At 45.7% G+C, this 23035-nt stretch overlaps 1 protein-coding gene and 1 long non-coding RNA gene across 2 annotated transcripts in view; one reads left to right on the top strand and one right to left on the bottom strand.

Annotated features, from left to right (window-relative positions):
- Nucleotides 1-16001, bottom strand: part of GNAS (GNAS complex locus) — a 140515-nt gene extending 124514 nt beyond the window's left edge. The window contains exon 1 of the mRNA XM_027710656.2: nucleotides 15719-16001. Coding sequence (XP_027566457.1) covers nucleotides 15719-15965 — 247 coding nt within the window. The 5' untranslated portion in view covers nucleotides 15966-16001. The remainder of the gene's footprint in view (nucleotides 1-15718) is intronic.
- Nucleotides 16002-16566: 565 nt separating this feature from the next.
- On the top strand, nucleotides 16567-20310 carry LOC120322653. The gene is made up of 3 exons (XR_005562477.1): nucleotides 16567-16611; nucleotides 17214-17392; nucleotides 20012-20310. It is a non-coding gene; the product is annotated as an uncharacterized LOC120322653 (long non-coding RNA).
- Nucleotides 20311-23035: the final 2725 nt, after the last annotated feature.

The raw sequence follows: 23035 nt of genomic DNA, 5'->3' as shown, positions 1-23035 counted from the left end.
AAAAATTGGGATGAACTGAGAATTTTACATTTAACTTTGATTAATACTGGCAGTTTAACAGAGAAAGAGTAAAGGTAGAGAGTGAAGGCTGAAAAGAACTTTCACGTTTTTTAATATTTCTGCAGCACTGTATTTCCCCATCATTTAATTCAACAGTTGTCTGTGTCCTTAAGAGTTTAATGTTTTAAAATGTCCTTGACAGTGTTTCAGAAAAAGCCTGACTTTAAATTTGAGAAAGCAGAAATATGGTAAAGCAGGTGTGCTAGACAAAACATCCAAGAGTATATGGACTGTTCTGACAAAGGCAAGGGAAAACTACAGTATCAGTCTTATAAAAATATATTCATGTAAGAAGTACTGCTTATATGTCAAAAACCAACTCCAAGTGTAAAATGGCAGGGACAAAGTTAATAAAGGGAAAGCAATCAAAGAAAGATGCCCTAAAATTCACATTTGTAAAAAAAATATAAGAAAACAAAGAATAGAGCACAAAGTAGCTCAGTGCTTTATCTGCAAATGAATGAATCCTCTCTCCCGTTCTGTGATAATTATGCTTTAAAAACTAAGTAATAAAAGACAGTGCCTACAGTCCAACTTTAATAGCTCTTCTAGCTGTGACATGATGTTGATCTTTGTGTTTATAGCTGGAAACCAGAGCAGCACATTTTACCCTTCAGTTCTGGCTCGGTGAAGCCCTCGCGATGGCTCAGCAGGACCTGAGAGGGCAGCAGACGGACAGCCAGCCTGCTCCCGGGATCAGTTACCCACCGAGGGCTCTCCCTTCGGCAGGGCTGGAAATCTTGCCATCTCCTATCTTATCCTACTGAACCAGCATAGCTGGAATCTCCTGTTAACAGCCAGCAGAGTAATTTGCTGAGCTTCAGCTTTAGCGTTTTACCGAGACATACGAAAACCTCATACATCTGCAAAGTTCAAACCTTCCAGGAACCATTCCAATAAGATGCTTCGTGTTTCCTGCTCCATGCAAAAATAGAAAAAAAATAACCTCATCTATAATTGACCTTGACAGATATTGAGAACATTTGGCGTCTATTAAAACCCTTTAAGATGAAACCCTCTGAGCTATAAAAAGACACGTAAATCTGAACTTTACACCACATTTAGTTCACTGGAAACACTATCACGGGTAGGTTCAGTCAGTTATTTTAAGATAACTTTTCAATGGAAAATATGTCCAGAACTAAATTTTTAAATATTTATTGGACAAGTAGGACCCTTCTGTTTCATCCTACACATCTGCTTTTTGCAGGCAAGCTATTAAAGTTAGCTTACAGAGATCTGTATAGCATTGCCATTGTTCATCTGTTTGGTCCAAAGATACACACAGGGGGGATGGAGAAACACAAAAATCCACTTAATTAACCTCTCTACTGAGAATTATTCCTGCTTGTAACTTAGAAGATCATTAGAACCTCAATCTGACCACATCTAGGAAGCAGAGACAAAGCCAGGAACTACCAACAGTGAGCAGCTCTGTCTTGGTTGACACAAGTGCTTCTGTCACCAGAGCCACAACCCACTGAAGTGTCAACAAACAAATCCTTAATCAAAGGACAGGCGGAGAAAATACACTGGTGGTTTTAGAGGTCCAAGGACACCACTCCCACTTGAGAAATATAAAGGTCCAGCTTGGAAATAGGGCCAGCCAGCACTGGCTCTCCCTTACTAATTAAAACCAGCGTTTGGCTGTCCCTTGAGTTAAGCCAAGGAAAAGGCCTCTTCCCCCAAACACTGCCCTCACTGCTGTGATCAGCTCCGGAGTGTGAGGGTCCCTCCCAGAACTCGCTGTGCCGAGACACTTTGTTTTCCAAAAGCATCTGGGTCAGATGTGACATAATCCCTTCCTGGAGGGAATTTTGGGAAGCGCTGGAAAACTGCTGCTCCCCAAGTGACAGAAGCAAGATTTTCCCCGTGCCCAGTAGGATGCAGGTGGAGAATAAATCTAAAAATTAAATAAAAAATCTCTTCTAAAAATGCAGCATGGACAAATTCCTAATGACCAAGGCACACGTTCTTCTTGTGACATCTTCCCGGGAGAGCTCCACTGAACCAAACCCTCCCCACAGACGTAAGAAATTCATGCCCTCCCAGCCCTGTTCCCATGGGGAAGTTGGCAGGGATCTCTCCCAGCCCGCAGGCACAGCTTTAGCTCTTCAGCTACACAAAAATCCCACTTTCTCTCCTCAAACACAATAGCTCCAACGGCATCTCAGTGGAAGGATGAGCCACTTCTGTGCTCCAACACAAAACGTGCTCAACCCCGACTGCACAAACACAAAGGGCTGTTCTTGCTCACAATCAGGGCTTGCCCAGTGCCTTTTTCTGTCCCCACTCTTGAGCTGGAGCACGTTCCCCTGCACTGGCTATTCAGGGAATGGAGCGTGTGAACCACGACCGCTGCCCCTCCTCGAAAGCACAGACAGGGTGATGCTCCAGGGCAAGGCTTGGGGGTGGTTCAGGGCCTTTCACTTTGTACAGTTGTGGAAAATGAAATTGGGAAAAAAAAATTTGGGAAAAAAAAATTTGGGAAAAAAAAATTTGGGAAAAAAAAATTTGGGAAAAAAAAATTTGGGAAAAAAAAAAGTTGGCGAACAAAAAATTGGGAACACACAATTGGGGAAAAAAAAAATTTGGGAAAAAAAAATTTGGAAAAAAAAAATTGGGGAAAAAAACATTTGGGGGAAAAAAATTTGGAGAAAAAAAATTTGGGGAAAAAAACTTTGGGGAAAAAAAATTTGGGGAAAAAAAATTTGGGGAAAAAAATTTGGGGAAAAAAAATTTGGGGAAAAAAAATTTGGGGAAAAAAAATGGTGGAAATAAAATGGTGGAAATAAAATGGTGGAAATAAAATGGTGGAAATAAAATGGTGGAAATAAAATGGTGGAAATAAAATGGTGGGAAAAAAATGGTGGGAAAAAAATGGTGGGAAAAAAATGGTGGGAAAAAAATGGTGGGAAAAAAATGGTGGGAAAAATTGGTGGGAATAAAATGGTGGGAATAAAATGGTGGGAAAAAATGGTGGGAAAAAATGGTGGGAAAAAATGGTGGGAAAAAATGGTGGGAAAAAATGGTGGGAAAAAATGGTGGGAAAAAATGTGAAAATAAAATTGTGGAAAAACAAATTGTGGAAAATAATTGTGGGAAAATACTGTGGAAAAAAATTGTGGAAAAAAAATTTGTGGAAAAAAAATTGTGGAAAAAAAATTGTGGAAAAAATTGTGGAAAAAAAATTTGTGGAAAAAAAATTTGTGGAAAAAAAATTGTGGAAAAAAATTGTGGAAAAAAATTGTGGAAAAAAATTGTGGAAAAAAATTGTGGAAAAAAATTGTGGAAAAAAATTGTGGAAAAAAATTGTGGAAAAAAATTGTGGAAAAAAAATTGTGGAAAAAAAATTGTGGAAAAAAAATTGTGGAAAAAAAATTGTGGAATGGTCCTTCTCGGTTTTGCATTAAAAAAAAAAAATCCTGCCTAGCAGAGGGAATGTTTGAGTGTGTTGATGGCTCAGGACAGATGTGCCAGGATGGACAATGAGCTACACAAAGAATATAGGTCTGAACTGCTAACTCTCCATCTCAAAATCAATTACAGATCCCATAGTCTTAAAAGACAGAAACAGCACAGCTTAAACACACATAGTTTGGAAGCCACAGAAAATATCTATTAAGACAGTTGCTAATTTAGAGAAAAAATGACCCCATCTGGAACAGTGTCTGCAGTTCATTGCACCACAAGAAAAATATTATTGTACTGCAGCACGTGAAGCCTTGTAACAAAGATGACGACAGGTCAAAAGAATCTCACTTAGAAAGAAAAGTTGAGGTTAAGGTCTTGCTTTTACTGTAAAAGATTAAGTCCAAGAGGAAGTTTAACACGAAGGAAGGGGTGGAAAATAGATGAACTGAACTGACAGCTAACAATTTTTTTCCCCTGTGAACAATAAAGGCTTCCAGCTCCAGGAGGATGTCTTCCAATAATGCAAATTAAGATAAGTAAATTAAGAGACCTTAGGAAGCATTATTTTGAACATAAAGAAATATAAGCATTGCAAGAGCATTATAGAGCTTATTATTATTATATATTGCTTAAGTAAGGCTTAAGTAAGAGATGCCAAAGAGAAACCAGGGGAACTACATCCCTGAGATGGAAACTTCAGTGCCTTAAACAACAGAGAGGATGAGTCAGGTATTTATTGACACCAGCTCAAGGTCAGGGTGAGTAAGGGGGTACCAAAACTACCTGATGGGAAACGTGTAACAGGAGGGTTTGCATTAGGGGCTGCCTGTGCAGCAGCATCGAGTCTGAGCAAACTCCCCCTGAACTGCAGCATCATTAGCCATAGAAATCTCTCAACAACTCATCCTCTGAAGAAACCACAAACACAGCCCATGCTCAGGCAATAGCAGCAGGGCAGTGCCATGGTGCAGAGATGTCATGGGTTGCCCAGGGAGGTGCCCCCAGCTTCCCCCACTGCCCTCTGGCCCCTGGTTGACAGTCTCTGATGTCAGTGATTGCCATTTCCCCAATTTCCATTCCAATCTCACATAAAATTAGTCCAGCAGTATTCCTAAGAAAGATGTTATCTGTACTGGGGGAGGTTAGTGGGAAATCAAGATAGTAAGCATTCCAATACCATGCCAGGCCCATTGTTGAGTAATCCAGATTTCAGGCGAATTAAACAGCACACAGTTATACAGGACTACAAACATCTGTTTTCAAGAGGTGTCCAGATCATTACCAGCTAATTCTACATCTCTCTTACATTCCCTGCCATATGCTGGGGGATAATCTCAGCAAGCAACAGGGATTTTCATCTCAAATCCTAACAAATCTGCTCTACAAGGCTTCATGGTTTTTCTTATGTCACTTATTAGATTATACCTCTCAGCTGCTCCTCTCTGCTCTTTCCATTCCTTGTGTCTTTTCTTTCACAGCACCCAGCAGCTCCTGAAACCTGCCTGGTAAAAACTGACCATTTCTCCATGCCATCCTAGAAAAAAATTCCCTCCCTTGCCAAGGGTAAATTCAAAATTTACCTCTTGGATAAACTCACACTTGGGTTGTCCCCTCTCCAGCTATCACTGCCACCTGCAAGAGGTCTAAGGCAGGACACACACACCAGACAAGGCTCTTAAAGCTTTTGTCCATCTTTGGTGGGATCAGCCTTCTGCTCTCATCCACCCTGCTGGCTGGAGAGACATGTCTGTGCATGCAGCAAACAGCATATAAAGGACAAAGGAGAAGACCTGGCTTTATGAGGAACTTCACTAACTGAACAGCAGAGATATTTTGGGCACTTTGCTTGGCAAACTCAAAGTGCCTACACCGAAAGCTGGGATGGCACTTTTGTGGCCATAACAAACATATATATATATAAACAGAATTTGATCTTTGACATCAACCAACAACAACAACAGAATTGGAGGTGACTGCAGTACTGACAAAGATAAGAGATGGGCTGCTCAGGAGCCTGAGCTGCCTCCCTTCTCCAGGACATCAGCAGAGACATCATGAATCTCTCCCATTTCCCAGCCTGGTGGTATCCCTTCTCTGCAAAGGAGGATACAAAATCTCACTCCAGCTTTATTCCCTAGTGAGGTGTTAGCTGTGCTGGGCTTCCTGACAGACCTAGCAGTTGCTTCATTCCCAGGGGCATCTCCTGAATGCCAGCTGGGAAGAAGAGCAGCTGTCAGCAAGAGCTTCCACCCTACACTTCCCATCCCATCCTCCAGATGAACGATGGCAGCGGATTTGAAACAATCTTGAATGAACTGTAGCAGACCAACCTCAGGGTGGTGAGGATTTGGTGGTCCTGCCTCCTGCCAGCCCTCAAAGCAGCGATGAGAAGTTCCTGCAATCCCATAGTTTCCCTCAAAGCCATGAGCGCTGCTGCCGCTGGCGAGGAGGGACGTGCGGACGGGATATTTTTATCTCCTCTTCATTCCCATCCCTGCCAATCCAAAACAAACTTGAACTAGTTAGAAGTGGGAAAGATGGTTCATGATGAGAAAAGGATTCCCTGGCTCCATTTGTGTGTCACCACTGGATACATGGATACGTGCCACTGCGGTGGCACAGCTGCATCGGTCCTGGCTTCCCAGCTTTCAGTAACCTTCCCAGACTAAAATAGCAAACCTACTGCTTGATTTTTAGCAGCTGAAGAGCAGAAGTAAACCACATAAGTATTATGTAAAATGATCTTTTTCTAAGTATATGTTTATTGTGCACAGAAGAAGTGGATTTAATTACAAACAACTGGAAGTTTTTAACAGGCTGGATTGCCCCCTACTCCCTTTCTAAAAACTAAGGTTTGGCAGCAGCTTTTGGGTTTCATTGCAAGTCTTCTAAGTATTTCCTTGGAAAGACTTTACACTTGGTCCCAGGCAAGAAGTCAAAATCAACATTTAAAAAGCATGCCCTGCATAATTTCCAGGATTCAGCAGCATTAAGGTATACTTATGGAGGCCAGGAGGAGAACCGCTTTTTGTGCATTTTGACTTCGTGCATAAAGCTGGTCTTGAGACAAGGAAGTTTATATTCCAAATAATATTTTTAACTACGTGCGGTCAAGTACATAACTTATCAGGCCTTTCCTCATCCCCCTCCCAAAATAAGCCTGAATGGTAAATATCTTTGCAGTATTTAGACTCTTGCTTAGACCTCTGCTAGAACCACCAGATTCTCAAAGCTAATAGAGAATAATTCAATGGTAAAGTTTCAAATAACATTTTCTTAAACTCCTTTGTACTGTAAACCTCCAGTTTGGGCCTGACAGGGGTACTCAGGCTACACTGGCTGGTTCTGCACTGAAGTGGGTTACACACAACTTCATGGTGTGTCCTCGTGCCTTGCCCAAGGGATGGAGTACTGTCCCCTTCCTGGTGGGATGGCAGCACACAGGGGACTCAGTGGCTCTGAGGGGACAGTGGACACTGCTCTTGCTGCCATGAATAATCCCCATTGGAACTGCCAGGACTGCTGTGGAATCAGCAAGACCAAAACTGGTTTGATCCAAAGGCCAAGAATGAAATTTCGCCCATTTCATCTACTTATGAATTCCTTCTGACTATCCAATAGCAGCGCACGTGGCACTTTTGGATACAAGGATATGTATGTGTTTAAGGACTATCCACTCAAATTTTATGCTGATTTTTGCTTTGGTGAAAAACAGACAAGAAAGACTGTTTTCCTTGTGAATATTTGAGGTGCTGTTAAAAACAAATACACGTTCTTCTGAAATACGTGCAAGTGAAGCCCTGCATCACTCGCCACCTAAAACCACAAAATGCTACAGACAAGACTGAACTTCACAGAAGTTGAGAGAAATGAGAGCACAGGCAGTGCTAAGGAATCAGGCTTAGAGGAGAAAATACCTTTTATCTTTCACAGTCTAAAAGGAATTTGTTCCATGTTTTTCATCAGCAGAGAAAAATCAGCTCTATCAAATTGTGAATTTCCTGTGTGGAGGTAAGGCAGGGAAATCGTCAAGAAACTGTTTCATGCGGTGTTTTTCTTCCAAGCAGACAGTTTTAACTGGTATTTACAAAAAACAAAATCTGAATGCAGATTTTCAGCTCTCAATACCATGCCCTTCTCCTCAGTATCACCATTCCCTCCCCTTTTTAAGTCCCAGTCCCACAAATCCCTCCATGCTCCTCCCAGCTAACAAGTGATCCTGAGATTTCAGCATGAGAAACAACCAGGAAAAATGCAAACCCAAACAAATACAGCCCACAAAGTAAAAACTGTGTTGGGGAGGGGGTGGGGTAGGGAAGAGGAAGAGGTTGTGGTGTGAAGTGTCACGATGAGGGTGTCACAGAGAAAGAGAAGTGCCTTTTTTTCTCATTTCCGCAGCATCTCCCCGTCAGAGCTGCTGACCAAGCACAGCCCCACACCCTGAGCACCCCGGGGAGCAGAGCTGCTCTCCAGGCACCCTCAGCCTGTGCCAGCTTGGGGACTGACGAGCTGCTGGTTTCCACCACGGGCTCTCTATGCTGTGGCCACGTGGACTCAGATGTGTTTGTCACCTCCACAGCTCATGAACCCTGATAAAGTAAGCAATGGCTTTGCACAGTTGTTCATGTCCCACTCAAACTGCAAAATTAAGGAGTCAGAAGCAGTGCTTTGATGCCTGAAACCTCTCTCCTACAGCACAAGGCAAGATGAGAAGCTCAGAGTAACACTAAGAACGTCTTCCTTGGACGTGTGGATTTGGACTCTGACAATTGTGCTGAATGCACTGACAGCCCAGTACCAAGCTCAGCCTCCTGGGATGGACATGTGCCAGGGGGTTGGAGGCACCAGGTTTGGTTGGTTGGTGTGTTGTCTATGATTTCCATATGTAAATCCCCCCTTGCAAGAACATTTAATTGTGCTTAAGATGAGGAAAAGGAGGAAGAATAGTCCTTTGCTGGGAGTACACTCCCCACAACTCTTCCTCCAACTTATAATCAGAATTTAACTGGGTTTCCCAGGAATTTCAGCACTTCCTCCCTTTTCCAACACACTACAGCAGAGACAGAAGAAGTGGCTAAACAGAGCAAGACTGTAGACTGTAAAACTACATCTCATTCCTTGTTGGGAACTGACTCATCCTCCTCAGCATCCCCTGACTTCACCTGGCAAAATAAATGGCAACTTTCTGACATCTGTCTAAAACCTACTGGCTCCCCTCATTCCTCAATGCAGAGAATATTCATCAACTTTTTTGTCCTTGTAGTGACATACAGACCTTACAAAATGCTGCCCAGACACAGATACTGTGGGTTTTCTTTGAAGAGGGAACACATCAGAGGAAGTAAAGAAAACTCTGGCTGAGCTATTTATAAAGCTTTCATGGCTTGGTTCTCAAATGCTTCACTGACCAGGGGAACAATAAGAACAAGTCATGGAGTTCCACTTCTCAAGACACACTTTCAGGCCTGAATATCTAAACCATCATGGATTTACATGCCTGGTAACTGGGCTTTTTCATGAGAAGTATCTGAGTTGTGCTCACATCAGGGAATTTCCAAGCTTTTTTCTTGACATTTTAAAATTAGAGCAATTAGAAGGAAATTCGATGAAATCATGCCTATTTGTGAATAAGGTCACTCCCAAATTTAAGGGAGCCAGGGAAGAACTGCATGTAATTAACTGTGCTCTTCAAGGCTTTTCCTCTAGGGAAGCCCTTGCCCAGGAGACAGTTCAATTTAAGATGTCCCAGTGGAGAATGGAGCCAACAGTTGCACAGAAGCAATCAAGGCATTTTGCCTGCTCTGGAAGCAGATGGTGCTGACCAAGCAACAGGATGACAAAGCTCCTGCCAGCCCTGCTGCACCTAAACCAGCAGGAGCTTGAACCCGCCATGCCAGCCACCACTTAAATATATAACAGCACAGGTGAGATCTAAGCACCACCATTTATTTGATATTATGCCCAGAAGATAACATTTTGTCACTATAAATTAAGGCTATAAATAGAGATTTTCACAAGTTTCCATCTCCCTCTAAAGTCAGGCCAACCATTCACACCTGAAAACCCTTTTCCCATTCCCAAAGTAAAACTGCATAGGACTCAGCTGCCCTGATAACAAACTTCTGACTCCAGTCCCCTTGTGTGCCAGGTAAGCCTTAGCTTCTTTCAGGGAAGAAACACAGTGGTTCCACTCACTGCTTGAGATGCCAGTAGGTGCCACAGCCATCTGTTCTACAGGTGGAAAAGTCAAGCTGATACCTTCCTCCAGAATAACAGAGCTGGAACAAACAGCTAAAAAGCAGTAAGTCAAAAAGAAAAAGCCTTTAGGGTGGAGTTTTAGTTTTAGAAATAAAAATTTTCTGATAACTCTGAAATTAGATCCATGGCTACACATGAATGCAGCATCTCTAGAGTGAGTAATGATGATCTTTATCCCACCAGGCATTTAATGAGTGGAAATATAGATTACCACTAACACAGAGATTGCATCTGTGCTGGGGAGGGGGAGAGATTATGTACATTTATGCTGCTGTGTGACTGCATAGGTGTGGCCGACCCTGGGGATCAGGAGATCCCCCAGACTCCTCACCCCCTTCCCACAAAAATCCATGCACAGAGCATCCCTCCAGCATTAGTTGTAACTGCAAAAGCAATTATTTTGCACTTCAGATCTCTGTACAGAGAACATCCAGCTCACATCATACAGCATTGCCACCCATTAGCAGCCCTCCATCACCACACACTTACAGCAGTGCCACTGTAGGTTTTCTGACACCTTCCACTGCCAGACCCTCTTTGAAGCAGCTCAAACTTTGCCAAACTTCAAATATGCCAGCTGAAGCTCTCCACACCACGTGTCTGCCTGGGGCTAATGATCTTTTGCTTTATGTGGAAGTAGTACAAGGAAAAAGTCACTTTCAGGAGCTCTCGAGGAAAAAACTAATCAAACAAAACCGACCAAACAAACAAACAAAACAAAAAAAGGGGGAGGGGAGCAGGAAATGACAAGTATCTTGCCTGTCTCCTTTCTATGAAATTTTAAAACAGGAGCAGGAGAGAAACTACGTCACCAAGTAATCTAAAGCATCTGCTGCAGACACTTGGTTGTTCTGAGATTTCCAGGTACTTTTGTTTGGGGTGAACATGTTGCAGACCCAGAAGATCTCTGTTTACCAACTGAAAGGCAGAACATTTTGGATACAGCAGTGGGAACCAAGTAGGACTCCTCTTGCAGAGGCTCTTCATTGCAAAGGAAGACCCATAATTAGCATTCCACCTCCCTGGTGTCCACAGCAGGATTGTCATGTCTGCACTGGAAAGTACTGGGCAGATGGAAACCACGGAGATTCCCATGTCCAAGTGTTCATGTAGTATCTGGTAATTACTGGGAACCCTATTGGAAAATATTGTAATTCCTTCACCACTAATGACAGTCCATTTGGAGAACTGCACACTGTGCCCCACAAGCTGCTATCACAGTGTGCAGGTTGCTCAGCAGAGCAGCCCTGTTACAAGATACACACACCACAAGCATCCCCTAGGATTGAAATCAGGACTTTTTTGTCTTATTCCTGCTTTTCTTAAAAGGGAGATTAAATATAGCTTGGTATAAGACATTCAGTATCAAAAATCATGTTCTCAAAAATCAGGAAGCACCAGGATAAAGGTTCCCTTTACATTCTTAGCCCATTCTGTCCTGTATATCTTTTACATGATCTTCTGATAAGGACCACATGCTTTTTTGTAGGGTGTATGCCCTCTCTTCCTGCTCACAATACATGGGGCACAAGAAACAAATTGATTGTAAGTGAATGAAACTATTGTCAACAAGATGGAATTTTGTCAAGTGCTTCAACACATGTCTGTCCTTATAACTGGGTGTCTCCCCCTCCTCACACATCCAATTCCTGAGAGAAGCAGAGCCAGCAAAACAGGGAATCACAACAAGAGAAGGAATATTTTGTGGGATTTGCCACTAAATGCTGCCCTGGAGAACCAGACCAGCTTCAGTTTGCCACAGAGGTGCCATAGCCAGAGGAGCAGCACACGGCTTCCATCACGGGCGCCCAGCTGTGCTTCTCACTCCTGGGTTGCTTTCAGAGCATCTAAAGCTCACATTGCAAAAATGCTGAGTGTTCACAACAATGAGGTCCATGCTCTAAACACACAGAGTGTTACTAAAAAAAAAAAAAAAAGTTGACTACTATGGATTAAAATTAGCCTTTGGCAAAGACTGGGCATTTAAAATCTGTGGTGGCTTCGGACAATTTCAGCTTTAGTCTTTGGTGGCATTTCCCAGTCTGGCATCCACAAAAGAAGGATCCCACCTCATTTCGCAGCAGTGCCATGCACTGACATTTATGAAGCATTCAGTCCCTGCAGTGATCAGCACTAGAGCAAAGCCCATGAAGAGTTCAACAGTTCTTTATTCAGCACAGGGTACGGATGGTGTGTCGTAAATAGGGCACAGGGTGACACATTGTATGAGGAGGATAAGAATATTGAATAGCTGCTCATTCACTGCACAACATCCATCTTGTGCCCTGAATGAAGTACCAGTACCAGTGGAAAAAAATACAATGTAAACCATACAAGACAGTCTTTAATTATATGGTTCGGAGGGGCTTACCATGCAGCACACACAGAGAGGGTGGCTGTGTCTTCACACTGATATTTCCCAGCTTTCTAAAGTATGTTTTTCTTCTATATAACATATTCCACCATAAAAACTTCACATTTGCATGCCCTATATTCATATTTGTACCAGTGTAAATATTTCTGTTAAAAACATTTTTACTTAAGCACTGATATAGGTAAGATCCAAAATGGCCATTATTTAATATATTGTAGTTTAAGACATATGCCTAAGATGACAAGTGCATATATCTATATTGGTAAATTGATATCAGCATTTCCTTTTCAATATGGGGATAAACTACAAGAACTTTTTACAGGGGCAAGAGTTCAGCCTGAGAGAATGAAAAAGAAATAAGCGCACAAAGATTGGCAAAGCACTGAGAAGGGACCAGCCCAAGTTTACTCTCTTACAGAAAACCAGATTTATATTTTAAAGCCTTAAAAAAAAAAAAAAAAAGAGGAAGACCCACATTACTGTCACCAGTGAGAAAGCACACAAAGAATGGAATTGTTTTATGACAAAGCTTAGAATCCTTTCCCCTGTAAGCACATACTTTCACTTTTAGAGCCAGGATTGTTCTCAAACAAAAAAACAACCCCAATGCACTGAAAAAATCACCCTCCAATTCCCAGTAGTAACCCTGAACTCACTATACTGCCAACATAACGATTGTAGTCTTGAAGTTGTGACTTGCACAGTTCACTAAACAAAATCCATTGAGATGACACCTTGTTGAGCATTTCACAGAAACTATAAAAGTAAAAGGTACTATGCTGCAAGTACAAAGTCAGATTATTGCTGATAATAGAGCAGATGTAAAATCTTTGCTTTACTGAAATTAAAACAAGTTCCAGGACTTGGGAATTTACCTTATACAACTGTAGTGATGAAACAAAGACTGAAAAATTATTAAAGAGACCTAAAGATCATTTAACAGGGCATAAAATTATTCACTGAATAACTACACTGCACACCCCTGGGCACTCCGATAAAATGATGAACTTCTCCTTCCAAAAAAAGGAACTACAAAGTGGGAACATAAGTATCAGTTGTGCTGAAGAGCACTAACCCAAGTAATACTCTCTTGAGTAACTTGAGACTAGGATGTTACACACACACTACAACATGAAACCACACACAAGCACAGGGACTTTGTGCCGAGCACACGATAGGAAGAAACACTTCACATTTCCAGCACAGCCCTCAGAAATACATGAGCTACTGCATCCATATGTTACAAATAACTTAGCCTTGGGGACAGACCAGACCTGAATCATCAGTGCAGTTTGCATTTAAATTCTGTTACTCTCAAAGAGCGGGCACCCCTGGTGTCCTCCTCTGTCCACATCAGTGATGCTCCTGCAGGAGCTCATCAGCCTAAAAAGTTAGGAGCACAAGTAAGAAACCATGAGTACCTACTGCAGCTTTTGTCATTGAGCCTTCACCCCAAGCAAGGAGACATCCCTGGCTCTGCACTTCTTCAGTCTTTTTTCCCCCACCCCAAGTCCATTCCTTAAAAGACTCAGTTGTAGCTTTAAATCCCAGCTGGATGCTCCTGCCCCCCTCACTCAGCATTACTGTCCTGCTCTATTTGTGTGTGCAATCTCTAAGCATCTAGGCAAAGTCACACTCAGCTCTGGCAGCAATACCTGCTGATGTACATGAAGTATAACCAAATATGCCCCAAACTTCATATTCCAGCTTAGAAACCAAAAATTCACAAAGCAGCAGTGAGAGTGGGATGCAGAGGAGAAGCAGCAGGGGAAGGAAGCTAAACTGACAGTCCCTGTGCAAGGAGCAGGGAAATGGGTCTCTTAGGCATCCCAAGATTTACAAGAGGGCCAAAAAGTGACTTCCTGCTATTCAAGTCCAGGCTGAAATATAATAAACGACTGCCAGCATAACACTGACTCATATCCATCAGATTTATAAATCAGTACTTTGACAAAGAATGCTCTCTCTGTTGGCTTCACCATAGACAACTCTAAACCACTAAGATATGTTGTTTAACCCACTCAGTGTTCAATGTCGTTGCTGCAAAAACCAGTTCTGTGGCACAACATGTTAGAAGCAATATGAAAAACCAGACAAGTGAAATACTGCCTGCTGAGAATACAGAAGACTATCAGATAGCCTTTATGACTTAAAGGCTTGCAGATTAACATCAAAATTAGCCCTACTGTTGGGAGTTTTTCCTTAGTTATTTAATCTACAAAGAAAAAACATTTCTCACGGGTCCTTCTTCACACACTTGTTCCCTACAGAACAAACTTGAAATATGTTAAAGCAAAACACCAAACCATAGCATACCTACAAGTAGCCTGTGCTTGGGAATGCCAGGTTGGTTAGAGGAGTGATTCCTCACCAACACAGCCAGAGCACACAAGCTTTACTCTTTCCACGAGTGTTGCTCAACCCCTTTCTCGTGGGAAGGAGGTACAACTTCATGAACAGAGTCACATCAGCAGAGCTGCAACCACACAAAAAGATGCTGTACTTCTGGAATAAAAGCTTTTACCACTAAGACACAGAAAACGAGGTCAAATATTGTTTTCTAAAGCTCCCTAAAGGTCAGCTCTTCTATTACAGGCTACAAACACACACCAAAAAGATGAGGGCCAAATCTTGCTGTTTATCGCCCATGGAACCACACACACTTTGGGAGCAAGAGGCACTTAAGTTATTTGTGGACATTTGAAAATATTCTCTATTATTCCAAGATGTTCAGAATAATCTGTATTCCACCTGCACTGTGCTGGGGGAAGAGAGATTAGAAAAATCTCCAACCCTCATTGACTTACCTGAAGGCCAACACATGACTTTCTATGACCGTTTTGGTTGGGGTCATGTACCATACAAGCTCACATAAGTGGATAAAAAGGGCGCCTTTCCACAGGGCATCCTTCGGGAAGGCAGTGCCGGTGCTGCCACCGTGCAGGAGCATCCCCTGCCCGGGAGCCCTGCCCAGACCAGAGGCAGGGGCGAGGGGCCATGCAGGGAGCAGGGGCTGGTGCATCGCGCAGCGATGGGTGGCACCGGCACCGCCTGGGAGGCTGCATCTCCGAGAGGCGAAGTGGGCAAAGGCAGAACACTAAGGCACAGAGGAAAACTCAGGCTTTCTCCTTACAGAGGAGCTCAGTAACCCCTCCTGCAGTCCCGGCGCGGGGACAGCGTGAGGACACGCGGACACGGTACTGAGCATCACCTTCACGGGGGTGCGCAAGGCTGCCCCTTTCCTCAGTGCGGCCACCGGCTCCTACCACAGCGGCACCCGCGGGCACGGCGACCCCCCGGCCGAGCACGGCACCCCCAGGCACGGCGACCCCCGCGCGGGGACGGCACCCCCGGGCACAGCATCGCCCGGACCCCCGGGCACAGCATCCCCCGGGCACAGTATCCCCCGGACCCCCGGGCACCGCATCCCCCGGGCACAGCATCCCCCGGACCCCCGGGCACAGCATCGCCGGGCACAGCATTCCCCGGACCCCCGCCCGGCGGTGCCGCCACGTGCGCGCCCCGCCCCGCCCCGCAGCCCCTCCGCCCGCGGGCACCGGCGGCGGCCTCGGCCCCCGCACCTGCCGGGCCGGGCTGTGCCGCCCCGCTCACCCAGCAGCAGCAGCCGGTGCGTCTGTTTGTACTCCCGCTTCTCCGCCTTCAGCGTCTTGTCGATGCTCTTGCTCCGCTTCTTGTCCGCCCGCTCCTTGGCCACCAGGTCCTGCCGCAGCCGGTGCCGCACCTGCGGGTCCCCGTGCTCCGCCGCCGCGCCGGGGGTGTCCGGCTCGCCGCGGCCGCCGTAGGGCGCGGAGGGGTGCGCGGCGGCCAGGCGGGAGCGCAGGCTGTAGCACAGCCCCATGGTGCCGGAGCCGCCCGCCCTACGGCGCCGCGGGCATCGCTCTCCGCCGGCCGGGGCGGGCAGGGCGAGGCGAGGCGGCGGCTCCCGGCGGCCTCTTAAAGCGGCCCCGCTCGGCGGGCGCGGGGCGCGGGTCCCGTCCCGTCCCTCCCGTCCCGCCCCCCGGCCGGTGCCGCGCCGGGCCCGCGGGAGCGGCCGCACGTGATGCGGACATGTTTTACCGTATTCTCTGGAAAGCGGCCCCCGCCGCACCCGTGAGGGGTGGGGGGGCCGCCGCTCTCCCCCCTCACCCCCCCCGCCGCGTCCCTCCGGCCACCCCCCCGCCGTGTCCCTTCGTGTCACTTCTGCCCTCTCCGGGGTGCGGGGGTCGCGTCCCGCAGTGCCCGGGGACTGCCCTCCCCGCGTCTGCCCCGCGGGAGGTGCCGGGCAGCCCACCACGGGCTGCGAGTGCCGGGAGAGCCGGGGGTCAGCGCTTCCCATTCCCAACATCCCAAACGGACGGAGCCAGCGCTGATTTGACGTTTCACCCCCGCCTGGGTAAGGCTTTTGCCCCAGCCACGGGTCAAGGTCGGGACATGAGGCGATATCCCGGCCTCTGGCGCGTCGTGAGGATGCTGCGGCGGCAGAGACAGTCCTGGTCCATGGGGAGGTAATGTCCAGTTTGGACACTGCACCAGAACTCCTCCAGCACAGCACCTCATCCCACTGGAAAGAAGGTCGTGACACCAAGACCTGCAACCATTTTCATGCCCCATTTTTAATTCATTTCCTGCCACACACGTATTTCTCAGTGACTTCTTGTTATTTTCTACCAATGACATCGTCTAGTGCAGAAGTTACTGATGGAGCTTGCTCTGGAGGCACCACCTCTGCCTACTAACAACAAACTTCACAATCACCTCCTCAGTTCTATCACTGTACCTGGGCTGGGGTGATGATGCTGGTTGTGCTGTGCCCCCCTCCCTGGCAGCATGGGCCATACACAGCACTGCCAACTTTGTCATGCTGTATTTTGTACTCATCTCCGGCCAGCTCTGAGCATTCACTTAGGAGATGACTAATACTCTCTGGGGCCTGGCCACACATCCTGCACTCTGGAGTTGAAGCTTTCCAACCAGCTCTCTGTGCTGTAGCCTGTCCTCTGCAAATAGCCTATATGGTTCTCACCAAAATCTCTGTTTCTCCTCTCGGGGCTTTCTCACAAGTTAGGCGTCTTCTTGATACAAATTTCTCTTTCAAAATCTTCTGCAGGTCTGTGTCAGCAGAAGGACAGATCCTGCTACAGTGGCCCTCTCTTCCCTCTTTATTAGCACCACGCAAAAGGCTGAGCAGGTCATATCCTCTATGACACCTTTGAGGATTTCTGTTGCTGACGCATCAGAACAGCTTTGCCAGGGTAGGAGCTGCCCACGGAGGTCACTGTTAACCAGGTGAGCTAACCAGCACTCTTATGTATTCCTTTTGTTACTCCCAGTCTTGGGATCCAGCCTTAAATGAACCCTTTGATTGCACTGGAGCAGAGGAGGAGCAGTGCCCCGGGTCCAGCAGAGAGCAGGGTCCTGGCAGGCAGCAGTGAGGTTTTGGTGAGGCTCACCCTGTGTCCTGCCCTGTAGGAGGGAGTTCAGGCTTCTCTGCAAACTGGCTCCCTGGTGTCCTGTTCCCAGAGCGATTCCAGGAACAATCAGTGACAGCAAGAGAGGGTGCCAGAACAAAGTTCAGGAAATGTGTTTGAGTGGTCTGTGAATTTGGGCTCAGGCAGACACGAGCACGTGCTTCACAGTGGGGACATGCCTGGAAACACTCGCGTCTGTTCTGTAAGGAGATGCTCTGTGTGTGTCCCACGCAGAAAGGATGTTTGTCATTTCAACAAGTTTATTTCTATTTGACTCACTTTCAGTCAGGTCTGGTAACTGATGGCCAGTTTCGTACCTCTTCTCTCCTGCAAGTTATCCTGTGGAAAGTCAGTGTGTCTCTTCCTGAAGAAAGACATCACCTGAGCAAAGGGAGACAACACTCCTCCTTCCCTGTCCCTCCTCCTGCCTATGTCCCGCTCGAGGCACCTAATCAATAACTCTCTGCCTGTCTGTTACAGCAATTAGTAAGTGTACAAATGAGATCATTACATGGCAGACAAGTTCACTTTACACATCACTGTTAGCCCAAGGTTCAGCAGCGGTTGCTGCCTGTAGCAGGAATTAATCCATCTCACATCAGGCTCAAAATGCCCACATGACTCATTCTGTCTCCACTGCTGTAATGCCTTTTCCTCTGGGACCGAGAGTTCGTTCTTCTGATGAACACACCCCTGAGAATGTAATATAACAAGAAAATGTAAAGGTCAGCCTAGAATATTATTAATAGTAGTTTTCTTTTTCTTCCTGTGCTTTTCAGAGAGACACCAAAACAAGAGGAGTCTTATAGACAGGGCAGTTCTTTGAAGCACTATGTGTTGTGGGCATCTGCAAAAGGAAAGGGAACTCTCAAGGGCTGTGAGGAAAACAAATCCAAACCAACCCAAAAGCTAAAATGGGATATTAGTTAGTAACATTCAGCTTATGAATTTGTTCTCCTGGCTCTGAGGGTAGACAAGCAGAGTTTTCCTGCTTGTGCAATTCACAGCAAAGAGAAGTTTAAGGTCAGTCTGTCTTGGTTTGGTTACTCTGAAAACTTTTCCAGTGCAGATGACAAGTTCTACAGAGCACACCAAACCTGCCTTCACTGCAATGTCCATCCTCTCCCAGGTGTCTCTGAAGCAGAAATCTGAAAATGAAGTAGGATTTCAAAGTGGAAGACAGGCTTTCCCTCGTCCTATTATTTTAAAACCCTAGAAAAACTCAAAATCTTATCAATTACTTGTTTCAGGAAACCAGAAATTTCACATCCTGGTATAGCCCTGCCCCTAGATGTAGTTACTTGAATTCCAACTCTTTACAGTGTCAGAGGCACAATTCATCACTTCCTAACTTACACCAGTTTTAGTTGGTGGCAAGAAGTGACAGCAAGGATAAAGTCACATGTTTCACCTGGGTAAAGAGTGCTGACACAGACTGACAGCTTCTTGAAATCACACACAGCTTCAAAGGTAGAGGAGGAAATTACCTTGAAGCTCTGCCTCTTCCTGACTCCCAGCAGGGAGGGTAGGAATAGAGAGTTGTCCTTCCCTGAGCACTGGGCTGAAGATCTCTCTGCATTTTTATTCTGTTATTTCTACCATCTGCTACGGGGGGAAATAAAAAGTGGAGGGGTTAAAAAGCAGAGTGGGCCATCTGTGAATGCAAAAAATACCACAGAAGAAAAGAAGAGAGGCAACAACTGTGAGACTGCAGTGTTAAGGGACATGGACACATAAGCGAAAAAACTTGGAGCAACACCAGGAAATATGACAGCAAGAGAAATGTAAATGAGTAAAATTTGCATTTATTTGTACCTTGGGAGAGAAAATAATGGATTGAACTCAAACTCCCACCCCTATTACTGTAAGGGATCTGTATGTGCAACCTTCATTTCTCGATGCAGAGCACCGCGTACATGTCAGACCGGCTGCTGGCACTGCCCTCCCACAGGCAGCCTCTCCAGGGCACTGCTTTGCACTCAACTTTTCCAGTGTCGGTGGCTGTAGCCTGGCACTGTGTTAAAGACATCCTGGGTAAAGGCATGAAGTTTTCAAACAGGCCCTGGGATTGCTGTGCACAGTGTGGCTGGAGCAACACAGGGTGCTGAGCACCCCTGAAAATAAATTTTGCCACCCAGTTAGAAAACAGGGCTTTTAGGGCAGAAGGAGAGGAATCTACATTTGTGGAACTTGCTCAGTGTTTGTATGACTGAACACCCTGTACAGACTACGAGAATTTTCCTTTAACTTTAGCTGAAGCAGGTTCTATCTGGTCTTTGCTTTTGGTCCTTTGCTTCACTCAATACTTGCTTTTCTATCATTCCTCTGTTTCCTACATGGAAGTTTACATTTAAAATAGTGACTAATTTCAACCTTGGATTCCTAAATCCTTGTTTAAGTATCAGTCTAAACTGTTAATTTTTTTGTTTTCTTTCAGAAAGCCTGAAACCCAAGAGTTCCTGATACGTAAAACCACAAAGCCACCATCAGTGGCCTCGTCACATCTCCTCACCTAAAAGCTGGTTCATCTGCAAAGTAAACACCGTGATACACAGATAAGGCACGATAAGTAGAATTAGCTCCATTTGAACTGTATTTCAGATATAAAGTGACACAAGGTGTTGGTGCTTCTAGTCATGGGAAACTGTTCTGAAGACACGGTCAACAAACACAGTATTGCTGTTCAGAGATGGCAGTGGGACTTGGATATCCGTACCTGAGGGTATCATTATGGATACTGGCATTAAATAACAAAATAATTAAAATTAAATAATAATTAAATAAAATAATTAAAATTGAAGTGTGACTGTTTGCTCCTGGGTCCATTCCTCTTGCCAAACCTGAGAAGGCACCCATGTAGGTGTCTTTGAGTGGTAGTGATAGCTGTGGTCAGGGGTGGTAACATCTCCCTGCCAGGGAGGCTGCACTGGGCACAGAACCAGCCAGTGTCACCATCCAAGCTCCAAAGTACAAACTTTCCCCTCTCAAATACAATAAAACTTGTCACCTTTCCCCTTGACTATCTTTACGGTTGGTTTTCCCTTGACTGTTTTTGTTTACAGCATCATGCCCCAGTTTTCCTTCAGGAATATCAAAATACTTTCCTTTTTCTTTCTTTACTTCCCACTGCAGACCATGTGTAACCTCTCTACGGTGAGGTTCTCTGCTCTGGGATGTCACCTGAAAACATATTTATGGCTGCAGGTGGAAAGAAAAGAAAATCCCGTTGTCAAACTCCTTCCATTCAGACATCAATCACTTAACCAGATGGCCTACCCAATTCCACTGATTTTACTGGGCTTTATACACATATCTGGCATTAACCTGCCACAGAAGAGGTGCCCTGAGCTGGGCTAGAAAACCGCTGGCATTGCACTTGCGAAAACAGCAAAGCAATATTTTGATAAAGCAGCTTATTTCCATTTCTTAACTGCTTTTCCTACAGCCTGCAGATACTTCCTGCTTCCCCTCTGCCCCTCTCCAGCAGATAAAGGGACACGTTTGTTGTTGAGATCATTGTGGCACCCTCAGCAAGCCGAGGTTGTCATGGGACTCCCTGCACAAACAGAGCAGGTTTTCAAGGATAATACACAGCATAAATGAGCAGTCTTGTTCTGTCAACAAAAGTCTGTGTGTTTATAAGGACCCTCGAATGTGTTTTTAAAAATACTCGGGCGGGTATTTTTAGCTGTGAGAGCCTCTCCAGCCGCCCCGAACACACCGATACTGTTCCCGGCGCCGCTCTCCCCCTCGCCCGGGTCTGTCGCGGCCGCCTGATGGTGGAACTCCCACCCAGGGGTGTTCCTGCAGCAGCAGAGCCCTGAGCAGAGCACGGCCCCGTGTTACTCAGGCTGCACTGACATCTGTTGGCTCTTATCAGCCGGGGTAGGAAAAAGCAGCCCCGTGTGGTTTCCCGCACTGAGATAGCGCCCGCGGGCAGAGGCGAGGGACGGGGCGAGGGACGGGGCGAGCGGTCCCGCAGTGGCACTGCTGGCACCGGGGGTGACGGGCTCATGGACGGTCCTGGCCAGCAGGCAGCGGCGAGCCACTTCAAAAGCTCAGTTGGCAACGTGATGTATTCCCAATGAAACATGCAATTCCCAGCGATCATCCTTCCAATCCTGTGGCTGTCCTCGTATCCTGAAACAGCTCAGGTTGCCTTTCTGCAGGAGGAAGCTGAAGCCAGCCTGGAGAAGCTGTGTGCTCCTCTGCCAGCGTGTTGTTCACTCCATGAACACTCATTTCTGAATCAGTGTCTGAAAAGATCACATAACCTTTTGGAAAAAACGAGTAAGACTTGAGCAAAGCGTTTCACTTGAACTGGCAAACTCTTACTCAGATGTACAATTTGGATGATATAACTGTATGTTTGGTGCAATAAGCAAAGAGCAACTGTATGCCCTGGAGTTCAGCCAGCATCCTGCTTTGCTTAGAAGCTCCGTCCTGCAAATACTGTATCATATGTCAGTGCTCTTATTCACGGAATTAACACAAGACTTAACTGAAGTGGGTAACAGTGCTACACGCTCCTCTGTCAGGCTTAGTGAGGGAGCAATTACAGCCCTCTGGTTTTAAGTGACTAATGCCCAAAGTGTGGCGAGTCCCAAGCCTGACTGTGCAGCCCAAAAGGGTTTTCTGAGAAACACTCTGCAAACACGGGGCCTGGCTGATTTGGGCACTGAGGGTCCTGCAGCGCTTTGTGAGTGAGAGAAAGAGCAAACAAATAGCACAGAGGTGTTGTGGGCATGGGAGGAAGTCATAGGAAAGAGGACTTTTAGAATAGCATAGACTGGAGGGGCAGTCTTGAGAGAGATGGAGACTACCATCCATTTCCTGTCTGAGTGGAAACAGTTCCAGAAATCCTTCTCCCTGCTATTCCTCAAAAATACTTGTTATGTGATTGGGTCAACAGCGTTTAAGTTTGGCCATATGAAGTATAACCTCATTTTTAAATGTCACATTTGCCCTTTGATTTTAAAGACAGTTTGTGCTGTTCAGGTTTTGAAATAATCTAAAACAGAATTAGCTGATTTTACAGCTTTATAAATCTCTCCTGGTTGGCTCCAATGTTAAGTAGGTTGTTAAATTCTACCAGTAAAGATTTCATCATTTCTCTGAGTGCTGCAGTTTAATATTTGCTGTTGAAGCACTGGGTCAGGCTGACTTTGCCTGCTAGACTTCACTGTTCTCATGCAGCTTTAAAGGAGAAAATGTCAGAGAAACAAGGGATCTACTTTCTTAGTAAAAAAAGCACTGAACATGAAAGCATTGCTGGCTGTGCAGGACAGGGAAGGTGGGGAAGGCTGGTATCCCCACTGCTGGCAAGCCCTGGAGCAGCCTGGCACCTCTGCCACTGAACTGTGCCAACACACTCCAGAGCCAAGGGAGAGCTGCAGCTGCCAGGACCAAGGAGGCTGAGCAAACCCAAGCTCTCAGGAAGGCACTGCAGTGACATGCCTCA

Source organism: Pipra filicauda, unplaced genomic scaffold (assembly GCF_003945595.2).
Source record: "Pipra filicauda isolate LSUMZ 115617 unplaced genomic scaffold, ASM394559v2 scaffold13_size5146498_pilon, whole genome shotgun sequence".
Taxonomy (NCBI): Eukaryota; Metazoa; Chordata; class Aves; order Passeriformes; family Pipridae; genus Pipra; species Pipra filicauda.
The sequence above is the reverse complement of the archived record's forward strand: the minus strand, read 5'-3'. Positions and strand labels throughout refer to the sequence as shown.